The following is an 18,894-nucleotide window of genomic DNA, read 5'->3' on the forward strand; positions in this document are numbered from 1 at the left end:
TAAGGACATCTTTTAATAAAGAAGAGACAAAAGAGCAAGAGATCTAGGAAATAAAATTTTTCCCTCAGTAGCAGTATTTGCTAATGCACTTAAATAAGATGCCTATCTTAGGTTTGATATAATAGACATTGATCAACCAAGTCTTAGCAAGAAACCTAAGGGAAACCGTTATATTAATTTTGAACGTAGTAATAGTGACTTAGAGCTGTAATTAGAGAAGGCCTAGGAAAATAACTAAATAAAGAAGAAGGCTAGAAAGTAATAGCAGGAGCAGCTTTGCTCTTAAGGATTACTAGGAAGGAAGACAGGAAAGGCAGATGGATGACCTGAAGTTGGAAGTGAAAGATTTCTCTACTGTCTTCCTCCGAGAGGTATGCTTATAAGCATTTGGCCGAGGTGATGGGATGGATGTGCCAGTCATGCAGAATGTCCACCTTGTTGTTGCATTCAATTTATAGAAGTTGCGTGAGCGTGATGTTTGAATCCAATCCCCAACCGTGGATTGGGACAGCCTTTACCAGCACACTAGGAATCTCACGTCTATTCCTCCTGAACCGCTACTAATTTCCCGTAACAATTACCGCAGACATCCCCTACTAATGCTGTATCGATTTCCTCAATATGATACTTGGGCGACTTTAATCTCGGCAGCTACTGTCCCAGTCACCATCAACACAGGCATCACTTTCACTTTTTGCTACAACTCACAATTTTGATATCACGTCATCCCCATCGGATACAGATACCGTCCTCGGTCCATCCTCTATTCTGGGACCGTGCTTGGACTCTGAGAGTCTGGCTCTAACATTGGCCTGAATCCGATTGCCCATGTATGCCTGGAGATTGTAGCCGTAAAAAGGATTCTGAAAGTTCAGGAGACCATTAGGTATAGGACCAAAAGGCACAGCACTGGATTATAGTATAGGAAGCATAAGGGTTATAGTTTATAAGGTAGCTACTATTAACCTGAATTAGATTACCTATATATGCCTAGAAGTTATAGCTATAAAAAGGATTCTAAAAATTTAGGACTCGAGAGTCGAGACTATTGGGTATAACTAAACTAGTAAGGATTATAGAAGAAGCTAATAAGGTTAATTAAAAACTAACAAGGTATAATACTAGCTTAGAGTATAGATCATAAAGCTTAGCTATTATATAGTTTAGGCTTATTATACTTAAAAGAGTGATTATTTACTATATTAAGTAGAATATAACTAAGACTTATATCATGCTGGTAGAATTACTCTATATGTATCTTTTTTTTCTTGCTTTTTGATCTAGCTAGCTCTATAGAGGTTGTGGGATTAGTTGAGGCCAACACACCGGATAGCTCCCACTCTGAGATGACAGACACATATTCTGTAGCCATGTTGATATGTGCCTCATGCTCTGCAGCCATCTGGGTGAGTAGCAAAGTGTGATTTTGGTTGATAAATAGAAAAAGAGATTGATAATAATCGTCAGAATGACTGCGAGGCCATGACCTTGAACAAAGGCTCCAGTCGAGTCAACAAGGATAAGTTAACTTGACACTATTTCTTCATACTTTTCTTGCTCCAGCCTCACTTACCCTATGCGAACAAGTGGAACTCGATTACTCTCGGGTATTTGAGGATGCTCGCTGCCAACGATATCGCTCGGTGGGATTGAACAGATGCTACTTGCTGGTTCTTTTCTTTTTGTTAAAAAAAAAAGTCGACAAGCAAAGGACAGTTGCATATCAGGTTTTGCTTGTTTTGGTAGTGGGAGTTGCCAAGGTCAACGTCGCGTGGTCACCCAGTTTTCTGTTTACGCTCACTTCGCACACCCCGATCACCACAACAGCATCCTCTTGCTGCCTTCCTTGAGCCCCAAAGTTCCTTTCAAGACTCTTTCATCATGTCAGAAGAGCAAGGAGAGAAGCGTACCCAGTCGTCGTCACCAGAGTCCTCGATATCGCCCTCTAAACTGGTTCACATCGTGGTAAGTTCAGCCATATTCTAGCCACCATTCCTCGTGCCCATTCGTTTTGCAGGTTCGTTTTCTTATGGCCAAGTTACTGCCTTTCTTGGCCCGAAATGAACCGTCTCATTATATGTCAATCTTCAGCACGCGTCTTCCGCTCACTAAAACAATATTATAGATCCCCTTCTGCCTCCAGAGCGACTGCGGCCATCCTTGCCTCTTCGGTCCCTTTCTGACTTCACCGACGAGGACGACGATGTTCACACGCCTACTCTTCTCTAAGGCTTACAATATAATCAAGACAAGAGGTTGATAAGAAATATCTTGCTGGTACAGCGGCCGATGGGCCATAAAGCCCATAACTACGCAAGCTGAGAGCTTGCCTTTCTGCATATCCGGGAAGCGCAGGTAAGTCCTGCTACACATATCATCGAGATACGACGTTGAGAACACTAACACACTACTTAGTGCCAGGCTATAAGTGTACCATATCGAATACCTCCTCGAACAAGCCAAGGTCAGTCATGCTTACGGCTGTCATCCTCCAATTCTGGCGACCAATAGCGATTTCGGCTTCACGACCAGCGGAAGCGGACATGTTGCGAGGCTTATCGAAAAGTTTGGGCAGAGCTGGTGTTGTAGGACGTGAGGCCCGGTCCTTGGCCCCCTTCACCGCAAGCTTTACCTGTGCGCAAGATCTGTTTGATTTTGTTGATGCAGGTGGCAAGAAGGATGGTGCAGACTTTAAGATCACAGGTATCATGTCCCTTACTTTCTTGAAAGCGTGCTATCATGTAGCCTTTTACTAACTCTTGAAACAGAAACCTTCCAGTTGTTTATTGATAATCACTAATGTAAACACATTTTCTTTGCTGGCTGTTACAATGTTGGATATTTGTCCCTGTTGACTCCATATCGAGGCAAGGCAGATCGTGTGACACTCATCAAGGCCGCTTCATTTCACCCCGAGTTCGAATCTCTAGACTGCATCGAAGGTCTTCCAAGCGTGTGTGATGATCTGTGTACCGCTGATGGGAAGGAGAATCCGGGGATGGTTAACAGATGAGACGGTTCCCGGGCGATGCAACCTGATGACCAGCCGCCCTATCCAAACGCAGGATGGACCAGAAAGATGACCAGCCTAGAGCTGGTTCAGGGTATGTCGCATCATCCACATACACCATTAACAACACTGTCGACTTCTCAACACTCTCTCGCTTGGTTTCTCGACTGCGAGGCAACATCTGGAGACAACACAAGCGATGGCAGCTACAAACCCTTTAAGCGGGTCAAGATATCTTCGTAATGGGCACCGGTCGCCAAACGCGCCGGGCCAAAGGACAAGTTTGTCGAATCCATTATGAAGATCCAAGACGATGGCTCTTATGAGTGCTTTGAAGGAGATCTCAGTAAACGATCTCCTCAAACGATCAAAAAAGTGCAACTTCCTACATTGCATGTTACTGCTGAAGGCAGATACAGGACCGTGTTTACCCGGAATGATTGCAAAAGGCCAATTGCCTCCATATCTGGAATAAAAATACAGATTATGTACCCAGAGGCCAAGGATCAGCGATCATTATTTGCTCCGGGGAAGAATTCAGCAGGTTAGCTCCTATCTCTGTCGATGTGAGTATATAATTCATTGCTCTTCCAACGTGTACTGTGACAAGATACAACTAAGGCTGACCCTATCTGTTCATATCAGATGGAATAAATGGCTCGACATATGGAGGGACACAAAAGCACGTGGACATATCTGAATGATTTGGAATCAGATATTCATCCCACCTTGTTCTATCAAGGCTGAAGCAGCAAATTCCTCACACAACTTCGACTTCAACTCGAATAAGAGCCTGATCGATGAGGGAGTCATTTGATCAAAAGAAACTGGCTTTAAGCGGGTTGAGGCATCTCAGTATCAGGCTCTGGTCCCCAAAAAACAGTGCGCCATAGGATAAGTTTGTCGAATCTATTATGAAGATCTAAGATCAGTGAGAAGGGACTGGGTGTAGCAAGATACCAGAACGATTGAACAAGTCAAACTCAGAGTTTTCCAAATTGAGAGATTAAGTATCGATTCTCAATACGAGTCGGTAGATGCAAGACAGACAAGGCTGCCAACTCTGCCCTATATCCTGGATACTGCTATACTCTCTGTTGCTGTGGCTCTCCTTATACCTGATCCCACTGTTGACAATGTTGGCTTACAAACTTCTGAGCCTAATTCCGAGATAATATGGAATACACTATGGCCGTGGAGGTGCCTGTTGTGGTCATGGTCGGGAGTGACCACCATCACGCGGGTCAACGTCAAGATATAAGTTGCGTTTTGATTCTAAATATACGGAGTATAGGTACTCATTACCACAACAATTGCTAAAGCGATTCTCTACACCAATACTAGTGGACATTTGGACCAAATGTTAGACAGTGCACCCTGTCCTTGTTTTGAATACCACAAAACCTAATAGTTTTTTAATACTTAGTTAGGTATTAGAAGTTTTCCCTATAATACGCTTCCTATGTTTAATAATGTGCTATTTCTACAATGAGCTTCTAATAAAATCTATTACCTCTCCTGAGAAAATAAAAAAAGGGGAAGAAGAAAAAGGTATACAAATGAGAGTAAAAAAGATGATGGGAGTGGGACTCGAACCCACGCTCCTTGCGGAATCAGGAAATGATGCTAAGGTGAACCTTAACCTGACGCCATAACCACTTTAGGAATTATTAGCGATAGATGTTATGATGTTGTAGATGGATTGGATGCTACTCACACTCGGCCATCCCACCAATTTCGTTGGTGGCGAAGCGGGGCTATTATGTTCTAAGAACGGGCGGGGGAGTGGCCCTATACAAAAAAAGAAGTTAGGGTTAAGGTTAGGTTCGGCCGGAAAAAAAAAGGTTTAGGTTAGGGCTAGGTTTTAGCCGCAGCAGAAACTTCGAAAAAAAAATCTAAAAACGATTCAATGATGGGAGTGGGATTCGAACCCACGCTCCTTGCGGAATCAGGAAACGATGCTAAGGTTGAACCTTAACCTGACGCCATAACCACTTTGGGAAATATTAGCAAGGGATGTTATGACGTTGTAGGTGGATTGGATGCTACTCACACTCGGCCATCCCACCAGACGCGTGAAGTTATAAGCGGTATAGTGATCATGAAAAGCTTCCCACACCACATAACACACGAACTCGCTGATTTCGATCAAAGGTTTAATACAAATAAATTCTCGATATGTTTGTAGATCTGAATAAGTATCTAGCGATACGAGACAAGAATATAAGCTTTGAGTCTTGCGTGCTAACGCTCAACACAGAGTATCAGCGCAATTTCCCAAAGTATCCGCCACCAAGCCATTTTTCCGCAGGTTGGACTTCTAATTTCTCACCAGAACTGTCTGTGATAGATTTGTGATTTTGTTAAAGTAGTACAAGAGATTACTAGATAGGGACTTTGTAATATTGAATATTTTCACGACCTGACTTCGTTATGGAGGAAGTTGGGATTTTAAGAATTTCTCGTGCCAATCCACCACGAAAAATATATTTTAGTATATATTTTAGGCACATCTTTCCTAGTAACTACTCTTCAACCACTATTATTACCTCTATGAATCTGTAAAAATCCCACATTATTTTTTAACCCCAATAAATCTACCCACCTTTTTTTTTTTTAAAAAAAAAGGAACACATATAACCAGAGTTTCAACCCTTTGTTTGACCATCCAAATCATACCATATCGAGTTGGGTAACGTACGAGCGATCGACGATCTCCTTTCTCCTTTTGCGTTCCAATGATTTTCATCAGAGAACTTTTTTGCCCTTCCAACTCTACGCCCCCTATATCAACAGTCCAATGACCACTCACTCTCTTCTCACGGACTGAGGTTGAGGTTGATTTGATTTGATTCGACTGGATAAGATAAAGAACCGGCATTTTATTAGTTGGTAAGTTACCGTAAGTTACCCCTCCCTCCTGCCTCGGGATGCCGTGGATGACGTCGATCACCTCATCTAAAAAAACGTGGCAGGCCGCGGGCAATAATTTGTCAGCAAATGCCGAACGCGACTTCCCATCTCGGAGACTTGGGGCAGGCGGAAGATTCTCGGAAGTTCTCACTTTAGCAATTAATAATACATAATTGGCCATGTCAGCAGGCCTGGCAGGATATAAGATGGGGAAACTATGGATCGAATTGCTTCCCCTGACCCCAGTTCTCCAAAATCCTCTCCCTCGTTATATCTTCCCCACCTAGTCTGCGTTTTATTCTGCCATCGCATTGCATCGATTGTATAGATACCCTCGTTGAATTTTGATTTTTGACTTCGTCGATAATAGCATCCACCATGACGAAACTTTTCTCCCCCATCAAGGTCGGCCGTGTCGAGCTGCCGCAGCGCATTGCCATGGCGCCCATGACTCGCTTCCGCGCCGACGACAACCACGTCCCTCTGCCATTCGTCAAGGAATACTACACCCAGCGAACGGCGGTTCCCGGCTCGCTCGCCATCACCGAGGCCACCTTCATCTCTGCCAAAGCCGGTGGCTACCCGAACATCCCCGGCATCTACACCAAGGAGCAGATCGCCGCCTGGAAGGAGATCACGGATGCCGTCCACGCCCAGAAATCCTACATCTACCTGCAGCTGTGGGCGCTGGGCCGTGCCGCCAACCCGACCGTCCTCAAGGCAGAAGGGTTGCCTGATGCTTTTGTGTCCAGCAGCGCCACGCCCATGAGCGCTGACGCCCCGACGCCCCGCGAGCTGACGGAGGAGGAGATCCAGTCCTACATCGCCGACTACGCCCAGGCAGCCAAGAACGCCATCGAGGCCGGCTTCGACGGTGTCGAGATCCACGCTGCCAACGGCTACCTCATTGACCAGTTCACGCAGGACACCTGCAACAAGCGGACGGATGCCTGGGGTGGCAGCATCGAGAACCGTGCGCGGTTCGCCCTCGAAGTCACCAAGGCGGTCGTCGCGGCTATCGGTGCGGACCGGACGGGTATTCGGCTGAGCCCGTGGAGCACCTTCCAGGGCATGCGCATGCAGGACCCCATCCCGCAGTTCACCTACCTGACCGAGAAGCTCAAGGAGTTCAAGCTGGCCTACTTGCACGTCGTCGAGTCGCGGGTCTCCGGTAACGCCGACATCGAGAGCAGCGACTCGCTGGACTTTATCCTGCAGGCCTACAACAACACGTCGCCAGTGCTGATTGCGGGTGGATACAAGGCCGACTCGGCCAAGGAGGCCGTCGACTCGAGGTACAAGGACTATGACGTGGTCATTGCCTTTGGCCGGCCGTACATCTCCAACCCGGACCTACCGTTCCGGGTGAAGGAGGGCATCGAGTTCACGCCGTATGTGCGGGACACCTTTTACGTGCCGAAGGATCCCAAGGGATACATTGACTATCCGTTCAGCGACAAATTCCCTCAGATCAAGGCTCGTGCATGAAAAAGTCATACGACGCAATTTCCAATCGAGTTATAGAGGTATAGACGAGTTGTCTAGCTGTCTGCATGACTGGCTGTTATGAAATCTCAGCATGAATACACGATCTGTTGCAGAAGATACCTCCATGCATGTATAGATGCATAGACGCAGTACAGTACATACCTAATCCAAAGACTACTGTATATAGAATTGTCATTTTAAATGACAAAAATATGACCAATATAATTCTTATTAGTTCTTTCTTTCTTCCTGCAGCCAGCCCCATCTGGTTTCTCCAATGCTACTCATCCAAGGGACAGTAACCATGTCATGCCATGTATAGCACATCGAAGTGTGATCCCTAAATATCAACCTGTTGTGGTGGTGGCCAATAGACAACAAAAAAATAAATAGAACAAACTTCCAGTGAAAACAATGTCAAGGTCAAGGTCAGGTAAGGTCGATGACTCAGCACAGTTTCCATAAAGTGCTTATGCTTATGATCCCAACCCCATGACAAAACTACTCACAATTTATGACCTCTCGTGCAGTACAGTACACACATACAGTTCTAGTGACAGACAGACGGACATTTCTGGACTAGGTATGGCCAGCTATGTAGGTAGGCACCTAGGTAGCTAAGCTGGGCTGAGCTGATGATATCAATACCATCCCTGTTTTTTGTTGACTGACTGACTGACTTCATACGAGTGTATTTTTTTTTCTTTCTTTCTTTTCCCCTTATCAAGGGATGATTTATAGTATACCCTTGAGAATGAGATGAATTCACTGTGAGTGATCGTGTGTGTACAGTACTGTACAGTACATAATTACTGTATGGCAGGATCATATCATCATGTCTGTGTTTAGTTAGGCAGGGAGGTAGGGGGTTTTCTTTGCTTTGCTTTATTTTATTTTATGTTATGTTATTTTACTTTACTTTACTTTCAATCTGTTTTAGTTATAAATACCAAAATCCTACAACTAGTACTACCTACCAGACTCAATGAAAAAAAATGAAGAATGGTGGATTACAATCCATTGTATTCAAGTATGGGGATGTTTTGGGCATAAAAAAAAGCCTTTCTGTCATCCTGTTTTTCTTCTCCCATCGAAAAGTTTCTTATTTATTCTTCTTACTGTACCTACCTACCTTCGCCATCACCTTCCTTTTCCCCATTCCACTTGCTCCGTCACTAATTCCAAAAAAATGCAAAAAAAGGTTTAAAAAGGGGAAGAGATAAAAAGAGATTAAAAAAAAGAGGCTACATAACAACAGCATAAGTATGGTGGTGCTCACCGGTTCTGCTCGCAATGGAATTGGCGCATCGCCACCTGTTCAGGTGCCATTCAGGAGAGCTTCAGGCGGTTATTCACCACCTCACTATTCTTCACCTGAACACCAAACACTTGCAGAAATTTTTACAATCTTATTACTGGGAAAGACTTAATGAACTAAAAGATGATTAAAATCCCAACTATTAGTTGCAGAGAAAAGCAGGCTTTTCTTTGTTGATCTCCTTTCAGCTGTTTTTGTTTCCAATCTTTGTAGACTTTAATATATCCCTAGCCATTATCACAATCCGCATCTATATTTCTTATTTTCAAAAGAACAATAAAGACACAAGATCTGGATTCCAACTGTCATAGGCAGGCAACTAATGGACGGAACTTGTCAAAACTGGTTATAGTGTGAATAAATCCTCCACTGTTCCTGATGTTTAGCAGACCGCACTCTCCACATTAGCTCGACTTCAAATTATGACCCTTTTAATAGCAAGAACGCCTTAGCAAAAGCAGCAATGGAAGCTTATCCATCAAACTAATTGATTGAAGGATAAGTTTATTAAGTATGATGTTGATATATGCTGGAATTCGACGTATCGAATGCTAAAAGATGCATTAAATGCAAAGCAGCAGGTAAAAAAGTGGATTGAGAATCAAACTTCTATCTTTCACTACAGAAGGATGGAATCATCTACAGCAAATTGAAGTTGTTCTTGTAAAATTTGAGGAGTTTACCCTCACTATTTCAAAGTGCCAACCATAGATAAGCTTGGAATACCTATCTAGTTCAGTAGATAGTTATCAGGATTAGCCCATTCCATAGCTCTTGAGTTCATTGACAGATAGCAACTATACTCTATTCCCCTCCAAAATGTACAAACGGGACCCATAACAGAGGTCGATCAGGAACATCCGCCCTCAGTTTCTCCACCGCATTATGTAGCGCCTCCACAAACCTCCACTTACCATCCCCTTCTCGGCTTCTTGCTGGTTTGAAACAGGTCACTGTAGAAGTTGACTGCTATCTCCTCGCTATCACAATCCCCCATATCCCACAAGGTTCCTACTACGTTTCGGAACCCAGCAAGTTTGAAGAACAGAGATCAGAAGACGGTAATGGTTTGCAAGTAGATGAAGTAAGAATAGTTCACGAAAAGCAGCTTATACTTGTCTGTAGCAGTCTGACCACTACCTCATGCCCATTCTTTGCTGCCCATGATAAGGGAGTCCGACCATAACCATCCTTAGAGTCTGGATCGACCCCCTTCTTAAGCAGGAGCCTGACCACTGCCTCATGCCCATTCTCTGCTGCCCATGATAAGGGAGTCCAACCATCTTTATCCTTTGAGTCTGGATTAACCCCCTTCTCAAGTAGCAGCCTGACCACTGCCTCATGCCCATACCTTACTGCCCATGATAGGGGAGTCCAACCATCTTTATCCTTTGAGTCTGGATTGACCCCCTTGTCAAGTAGCAGCCTGACCACTGCCTCATGCCCATTCTTTGCTGCCCATGATAAGGGAGTCCGACCATCACGATCCTTTGAGTCTGGATCGACCACCTTCTTAACTAGGAGCCTGACCACTGCCTCATGCCCATTCTCTGCTGCCCATGATAGGGGAGTCCAACCATCTTTATCCTTTGAGTCTGGATTGACCCCCTTGTCAAGCAGGAGCCTAACCACTGCCTCATACCCATTCTTTGCTGCCCATGATAAGGGAGTCCGACCATAACCATCCTTAGAGTCTGGATCGACCCCCTTCTCAAGCAGGAGCCTGACCACTGCCTCATGCCCATTCTCTGCTGCCCATGATAAGGGAGTCTGACCATAACCATCCTTAGAGTCNTGGATCGACCCCCTTCTCAAGCAGGAGCCTGACCACTGCCTCATGCCCATTCTCTGCTGCCCATGACAGTGGGGTTCGTCCAAATGAGTCTTTAACATTGGTATCATTCTCACTCTTAACCAAGTTTCTCATTATACTTTCCATTCCGAAGTAAGCTGCAAGGTGCACTCCTGTCATTTGTGTTGGAACTCGCTGACTGTAGCCAGTGTCGTTTGAATAGAGTTTTCGAGCAATCAGAGCCTGAGCACAAGCAGATACCTTGGCTTCATTTTCCAGTAGACTCAAAACCAATGGCTCCTCTACTGGTTGTGATCGAGCATGGTGGCCCCAGTTTCGAGCTGAGTAGTCATAAAGTGGGTAGCGCTGTAGTCGTGACTCAAAATCTTCATCTGTTTGACAGAAACCAGTTTTGAAAACATCAAATGACAGATATGTAACACAAATGGTTGCAATGTCTGCATGCGCATTGGTATACCAAGTTGTCCAAGTTCGCTCAAAGTACTCCTGTGTTGTATAGTGGACCAAACGGATAATATCGCTTCTTTCATCGACTGTGATCAAGCCAGCACATGCAGAGACTATATCTTCAATTTCAGGGAGATTGTCTTCATCAAGTTCAGATTCACCAATTTCAACACCAAGTGCATGTCGAATCTCGAGGGTAGTTAGGGGTCTTTTGGCACAGATGATCCATGATAGGACCTGCTTTGCAAGTTCTTTCTGATCTGCAACCTGTCCTTCAATTCGCTTAATGGCTTCCTGATACGTATGATCATATGCTTCTGATCCCCTCGGTAGCTTTTTCAGCGCAGTTCGAATGGCTTTAGGGGACCGCTTCCCAATTAGTGAACCAAGATGAAGCTGGGCAAGGAGAAACCTGAGCACAAATCAGCCTATCTATTTACGATTTGACATGAAAGATAAACTTACATTCCATCCACAGCTTTTGTAATTTCAGTTATAATCTCCTCTTGTAGCTCAGCACTGCGTGACACAAATGACGGTAGTTGTGATATGTGGCCTCTTAGATATCTCTGCACATCTTCGTTGCTGGCACGAATCTCCAATGATAAGCATCCATCAAATTTTGCTGTAATCTCTGGGATGGATCTTGAAGTTGCAAAGAAACTTATGTTAAATTTAGCCTGAAGGTCGAAAATCTCAGACAGAAATCTTGGTCGCAATCCATCAGATGTTTGGCATTCATCCAATGCGTCAACCACAATAAAAGTTCTTGCATACATAGAAGTGATGGAATGCAGAGATCTTAAGATTTCGTCCACTGAGGGTCGCGTCCTCTTGGATCTATGGTGATCGTAGAGGACTTTCACGCAATCAGGAATAGAAGGCTGTTCTTGAACCAACTGCATCAGCAGGCTTGCAAGAAGGTCTTCCAGCTTCTGTTCATGTTGTCGTCGGAAGTTGCAATAAATATATGCGATTCCAATGCTGCTATCATTTTGAAATCGCATATGAAGCTCTTCAACCACAATAGATGTGAGAATTGTCTTTCCAGCTCCAGGAATGCCTGGACAGAATAACGTCTTCTTGCTTGTCTTAAGCCAGCTTTGGAACTCAGAGGAGTCCAGAAGCCATTGGCCAGTTCCTGCTTGGTGTCGACTAATATAGTCACTGTGCTGCGATGCATAGTCGACTGCAGATAGCCAGTCAAGAATGGCTCGACGTTCTTGATTCTCTTGGTGCTGCATGAGCTTCACTATACTGTCCCTGGAAAGTCGACCGTTGAACGCATTTAATAACCCAACATTCGTGCTAATACGGCCTCGAATGTCACGGATATCTTCTGGCTCCCACTTCAGTCTTTTCCACACTCTTTTTATCCTTCTGCCCATAGTCTCGGGGTTCGACTTCAGTTCGCCATAGTTGTTAAGTGTCATTTCCAGCTTGTCAAGAACATTATAGCAACCACCAGCGATTTCCCGTAGTTCAGTCTTCTGTTGGTCATTAAGCTCCCGTTCTGATAGAATAACTTCGACATCTTGAAGGACGATCGAGAGGCTTCTAACCCTATTGTATCACAAAAATCAGCATTGCTCGGCTATTTTCTTGGGAACGCACTCATCCGAAATGTCTTTAAATTGGCTTGGAGCATCAACAAACTCCTTTCGGATTTTGTTGGCAAGCTCGATTACCGTGATGAAGTCACCGACACTAAACCCAAAGCTCATTGCTGACTCAATGCAGCTAGGACAGTGTGAGAAGACAAATTAGATAATATGAGTATGCTGTTTAGTGCTATTTAAACTGATGCTCAAATTCATAGCATAGCCGTGTAATTACCACAAAGGAACCCAAGTTAGAAAATGAAGATATGGTCGCATGAGGGCAGTAAAGATGTGCTCGTTCAGCCTCATCATAGTGTATGTATGAAGCGGGGTAGTTACAGGCCGCATGGCCAATGGCAGGCCTGCATGCATGGTCCGAACAAGTCGTTACCATCACAAATAGAAGGAAACCACCATTCTCTGTCCCAGAGCTGTAATTATCTTCTCTAATTAAGAGCACTGAGAGACACTGAAAACTCAGCTTAATGGACTTTCTTTAGTTGGGAAAATTGCTTCTTTTAATAGAGCACGTAGCCTTATACAGATATATATGGCCAGAATGATCATTATGGGAGAGAATGCTGGGCTGTGCCGCATGTGACCACGTGATATAACACATGTGAGTCGTTAAAAAGAAGGAATAATCACTTAGAATGCGGATGCGGGCAGATAATTATTCGTCCGCTCCAGACTGCTTTTCTCTGCCGGTAGGATTTGCAAGAGATCAGGATTTCGAGTGAGTGATAATCCTTGGAAAACATCATTGACGATGGTGCGCATGGCCTCCCTGAGGTAAGCCGCCTGGCCATCTGTACCATTATTGGGCGCATAAGATTGACAACGGGTCGCCTTACATAATGTCCACCATAGATCATTCTCTGAGTTATTTAGTAGATCTTGTCTAGAAGCCCATTAGCTTGATTGGAGAAGTCCATAGAACAGGTGCCAGAGGGGTTTCCAAATTAAATAGAGGCTCTCCGCCCAGAAATCATGAATGGTTGGAGTAATGTAATATCCTGCCCGTTTGGCTAGGTGTCTCAATAATATTGGCAAATACGGTTGCCTTCTGGATCATCCCATCCAGGCCCGCACATAGCGGAGTATCTAGCATTCCAGTCGAGGAGACAGACCTTGTCCTTTAGTAGAGAGGGGATGGCCAGGATCTCTTCCGCCATATTATAATCGCGAAACTTACTCGATGTAAGACACATGGCGAGGATTGGAAGTATCTGGTTTAGAAGGAGCAATAGCGGTCTCGAAGACAACCCTTCATAGACCACATGTTTGGGCCGAGGGCCAGGAAAGAATCCTTTGTCGGTACTGCTCAGATACCAGGGGATAGCATATTCCAGATATATACCGTTTCTCAGGTTTGAATGTCATATTCTTGGCGTCCTTCATAACCTGGGCTATAAGTTCGGCTTCTCCAAGCTTGTTCAAAATTATTCCAAACTTAATGTCCTGGCTTGGAGGTGTGTCTCAGTCTCGGAACTCCTCTATCTGGCATGCCACTAGAGCATATTAATTACCAACCTTATAGTACAGCCCTCTGCCAGAGATCGCACAGGAGATTTCCTCAATGTACTCGTATAACCTTGTAGAGGAGAAGGCATAAAGCAGAATCTCTCCTCCACGTAGCTACTCTCATGCTGGGTCTATTGTATTTATACCAGTCATCTACCCGCAACTGTTGACTCAGGTAAGATATAGATATTTTTCCTTACGTATTTCCTGGCTTGTTTGACACGCTTACAGCCACGATTTAGGCACGCGATAGCTCTGAGAAACTACAGCTCAAGTCAGACACAGTAAGGTAAAACGGCCCCATAAACACAAGAAAAGAAGGGGGGAAACAAAGTGGAAAGGAATAGAGAAGTACTAGTTCCTTACATTGCTCACAGAACTTATCATATCTTCAGAGATAGGATCGTGTGTATGTTGAATCCAGCTGTGAATCTCTTCCATAATTGGAGCACAGAGCCTTGCCTGGGTGCTAGATCGCCATATCTTCCTTCAATTTCTCAGCGACTCTAAGTCGTACACATTTGCCACCAGATCTTTTCCACGTTCGGCACAAAATCTGAAATGGACCCCTGTATTAGCAGGATAGATCCATTGAGTAAGTAGGAAGACTGGCCCTCTCCAGATGTTCAGTGTAACCTCAGGAAAGGCAAATAATAACTTTCGTCCTTTTTCTAAGGGCAAAAAAAAACTATGAATCATGTACTGTACATAATAAGGATTTTCACCTCCCATATCTCCTTTTAGCAGTTGTTAGTGTAGTAGATGGAAAAGTATCCGAGATAAGAGGCCACGTCACCTGAAGTTACTTACTACAAATGACAGGTATAAGAGTCCTGACCACGTGAAGGTGTAGGAATCCTGGGTGAGCGCGAAAGGGGTTGCGAGAGTTGGGTGAAGTGCGGTTGAAGGATGCCTAAAGGGGTGAAGACCTAAGACCAGTGTAAGAGAGGAATAGGCCCGGCGCTCAATCAGCAAAGGAACAACAGTTAGCATCCTTCTGGATACTAAATACCATTGCACCGACCCATATTAATGTAGCTCATAAATTATCAAGAAATGAAACGCAGTATGTCATATGAGCCAATATAGAAGACACGCTGAATATTGGCTGCGTTAAGGGATAATATTATGAGGCTGATACTGACACATGCAAGGATAATACCTAGAGGTAGAATATAGACTCTACATTAATTACACTGTAGTTTTATATCTTCTATCTATTCTGCCAGCAACAGGAATTCTATTAAAGTACGTACTTCCAATTCTCAAGCTCCTATAGACAAAACTATAGAAACTAAACTTGTCAACGGAAACGATAAGATGACTGACTAGAACTCCTAGTAGAACATAAGAAAACAGTGGTGATAAGATGAAGAAAATGGGGGAAAAAAAGGCTGATATACCAACATGGTCGATCAGCTTCCATCTCCTTCGTTTACTTGCTTGGTTCGAGATTACACCACGTAGGACCCCTATATAGGCGCTGACAAGACACTTGCCTCCAATTCTTAAGCCCCTATAGACAATACTACAGGAACCAAAGAAGGTGTTGGGGCGCTATCTCCCCGGTTATTACATATATGGGGCTATGGATACTTGGGCTATTGACTTAAAAAGCATCTTGACCTTGAAAGGAACGCTATCTAATAAGCAAACTACGGAGTATGTACGATTGTACCGAAATCAGTCGTAGCGTGTCATTTTATTCTGATAAACTTGAACCAACAAATTTTCAAGATTGAATAGAGAGGGAGAGACCATTTTTCTAAAATGAATAGTAACTTTACAGTAATATCCCCCCTCCCCCCCCCCTTTTTTTTTTCCATGTGCTTCTAGAGTGGGATCTATAAGCAACCCATCTTGTCGAAATGGAAGGCCCTACTGTAGTATACCAATTCAGGCTATCTGTGCCTAAGACGCACATGACAAGCAATATTATTAATACTGTATGCAAAATCCGGGGTAATCGGTATCATTTTGATCGGGTAGACGACTTTTTTCCCCGACAAGATTGGGTCTATACTCTATGTATACCTACTAAGTATCACCTGATCGATCCAGGACAGGGTCCACCGGGCAGTGGGTCAGGCACTCAGTTTGTATGTACTCTCAAGATTCAACAGAGAAAAAGCCAACATATTATTATTTTACCTTTCCGATGACTTTAACTTTTGTACCACACTGTAACCATGGATTTGATTAATAATTCAGTCAGTCCCTATGGATGGATGGATCATGACCTTCCACAAATGAGTCATGACGATACCAATCCACGATCTCGATCTCGATCCCTATTCCGATTCCAATCTTGATTCCAACCCTGGTCTGTCTCGCTGGGCCGGTTAGGGTCACCGCTAATATCGTTAGATATATTAACCTTGTAGGTGCTGATGAGATTAAGCACAGCAGAAGCAGTGATATATATAGATACATAATGTGGCCACAGAGGGAAGGTTATGACAATGACGACGACGATCAGAGGGGTATTACTTCGTACATAAGTTGATAAGTTGGGATAAAGTTAGCAGGAGTTACAGATCTTTTCTCCGTGTGTAACATGCGTATACCTGTCTTTTTTTTTCGCGAGGAAAAGCAGAGGTTGAAAAAAAGAGAAGGAAAGGAAAGGAAGGGCCATTTATTATTTTATTATTATTCCCTCCTTGTAGGCCCTACGAATGGGAATGATGATTCCAGATTTGAGTAGCTATGCGCTGTGATTTAATTGATTAATTAATTATCTTGATCAAAGAAATAATGTTTTTTTTTCTTCCAGAAGAGAAAAAAATATTGCACATAGACTAGTCGACACTGGCTGATAATAATCTGTGTATTTTAGCGTGTTTTTTTTCTGGCTCACCTAATTGGCCACTGCTCTTACCGCCTACCTGACTGAGGCTTTTCTGCCTGAGTTCTTTGCAGGCGGTGAGGATTCTGACCATTGAGAAACCGCCGAAGCCAAGGCGTTAAAATACACAGATTATTAGGGGATATAATTTTATTCCTGCTGCGGGATGGTCGGCAAGGTCCATACCATACGGAGTACAGTAAGGTAGGTACCTACCTAGTATCTATTATTTATCTATATCTAACCAGTTACTATTCCTCTTTCTACACCGCAAGCTTGAATTCGTCGTGGATTGTGCTGTGGGTCAAAGCCTCAAAAAATCAATACCTATCTAGGTACCTTCCGCTCCGCCGAACGAAAAGTACGAGTACGGAGTACGGAGTACTCGTATGGAGAAGGTAGGGAGTCCAACAGAATAATCAAGTTCATTCGTCAGTCAATACGGAGTAATGATCAAGCGATGCTGCGATTGAGATCTGAAGACATCAATATTATCTTTTTTTTTTCCCCCCATCATTGCTAGAGCAGGACGAAAGGGAGGATATACATATACGGAGTAGACAATGGCGATGAAATGCTGTCTTCTTCAGTAGTAAAAGGAGAAAGAGAAATTCAATTGCTTGTTATCCGCAACGTGGAATCCTTTTCTTCCCTCCTCTCGTCTCTTTCTGTCTATTTCCCGGGGAGTAACCTGCCCGTAGGTTAAAGATAAATAAAATAACAGATACCTATCGAGGTATGTCGTGACATTTGTATCTATCCATCTATCTGATGCAGACATGAAACAGAGGCGCTCTCTCTGTAACTTTATCCTCTCGTTGCAACCTGCATACGTAGGAAGTAAAACCCTGTTGGCATCTATGTTTTCTTGTTATTGCTGTTGTATGTCTAGCTGCAGTTTCAACCATCTATCTATCCGTATTTAGCCGGAATTACTCCCCTGTACGGAGTACATACATATTACTGAGAATAATCTACCCTGTTAGTGGTAAGTGAGGACCTAAGCGAGTATCATCTTCATTCATTAGTACGGAGTACACTGAGAGTACTCCGTATGCCACAGGCACAGTAAGTGCCGAGGTGCTCTGTACCTAGGTACCTAGGACCAAGTACCGATGCTACCGAATACGACGTGACTCCGTAGGCTAGCTACGGAGTACGGAGTACATAGGTACTTGGCTGGCGTAAAGCCACGCAGCCACGCCAGCAGGGAGCTCTGCAGCGTTGACTGCTTAATATCCGTCAGGCTTCCGCTGCAAGGATGACGAATTGACGATAATTAACATGGGAGCGATTAGTTGCTTGGCAGGTGTACCATAGTTAGATTAGAGAGTAACCTCAGATAGCAGGTTGACACTAGGTTCGTCCCCCTTTCTTTGTTTTTTGTTTCAAACGACTGCTCTTGCAGTGCAGTGCAGAACTTACCGAGGTCCTCCGTACAGAGTAATACCCAAGGGATGGATTATTAGCAGCACAACTGGCTAGCTATATAACCTCCGAGAAAAAAAAATTGTCATGTCAGAATTGACTCTATCGCAATGCTATGAATACCAGCTGTAAGGAGTGTAGTAGATCAACTCTTTCTAATTAATTAAATTAAGCAAGCTTTTAAGTGAACGTTGCAAATAGATCTGCGAGTACCCCATACAGAGAGTAGGGTAGGACCCGTAGGTAATAATATACCTAATTACTACCTACCTAGGTAGAAATTCACATGGAACGGAGAAAAAATAATATTAAACGTTTATTACTGCGTGGTTGTGTTACTGATTCACCCAGATAGACTGGTTGTCTGTGTACTTCGGGAGCCGGAGGTTGTTGCACAACATCCATAATCTGGGGATGCCGATATACTGAATATACAATCCTACAGCTCCGGATGGAGTACAGATTACTATTATACGCAGGAGAGACGGGGGGGGGGGGGGGGGGGGC

The 18,894-nt window shown here is 44.0% G+C and overlaps 2 protein-coding genes across 2 annotated transcripts; both read left to right on the top strand.

Moving 5' to 3' along the window:
* Positions 1 to 2,471: 2,471 nt before the first annotated feature.
* On the top strand, positions 2,472 to 2,800 carry VTN77DRAFT_4058 (uncharacterized protein; the record flags this gene model as incomplete). Its single annotated transcript, XM_069420075.1, has 2 exons — positions 2,472 to 2,703; positions 2,769 to 2,800. 2 exons carry the CDS (start codon positions 2,472 to 2,474, stop codon positions 2,798 to 2,800), a joined length of 264 nt encoding a protein of 87 aa, XP_069277962.1.
* A 3,501-nt stretch (positions 2,801 to 6,301) lies between these two features.
* VTN77DRAFT_4059 (uncharacterized protein) lies at positions 6,302 to 7,411 on the top strand (the record flags this gene model as incomplete). The annotated part of the gene is made up of 1 exon (XM_069420076.1): positions 6,302 to 7,411. The coding sequence occupies one exon, from the start codon at positions 6,302 to 6,304 to the stop codon at positions 7,409 to 7,411; it is 1,110 nt and encodes a 369-aa protein (XP_069277963.1).
* Positions 7,412 to 18,894: the final 11,483 nt, after the last annotated feature.

Source organism: Rasamsonia byssochlamydoides, assembly GCF_041956645.1.
Source record: "Rasamsonia byssochlamydoides strain NRRL 3658 unplaced genomic scaffold VTN77scaffold_29, whole genome shotgun sequence".
Classification (NCBI taxonomy): Eukaryota; Fungi; Ascomycota; class Eurotiomycetes; order Eurotiales; family Trichocomaceae; genus Rasamsonia; species Rasamsonia byssochlamydoides.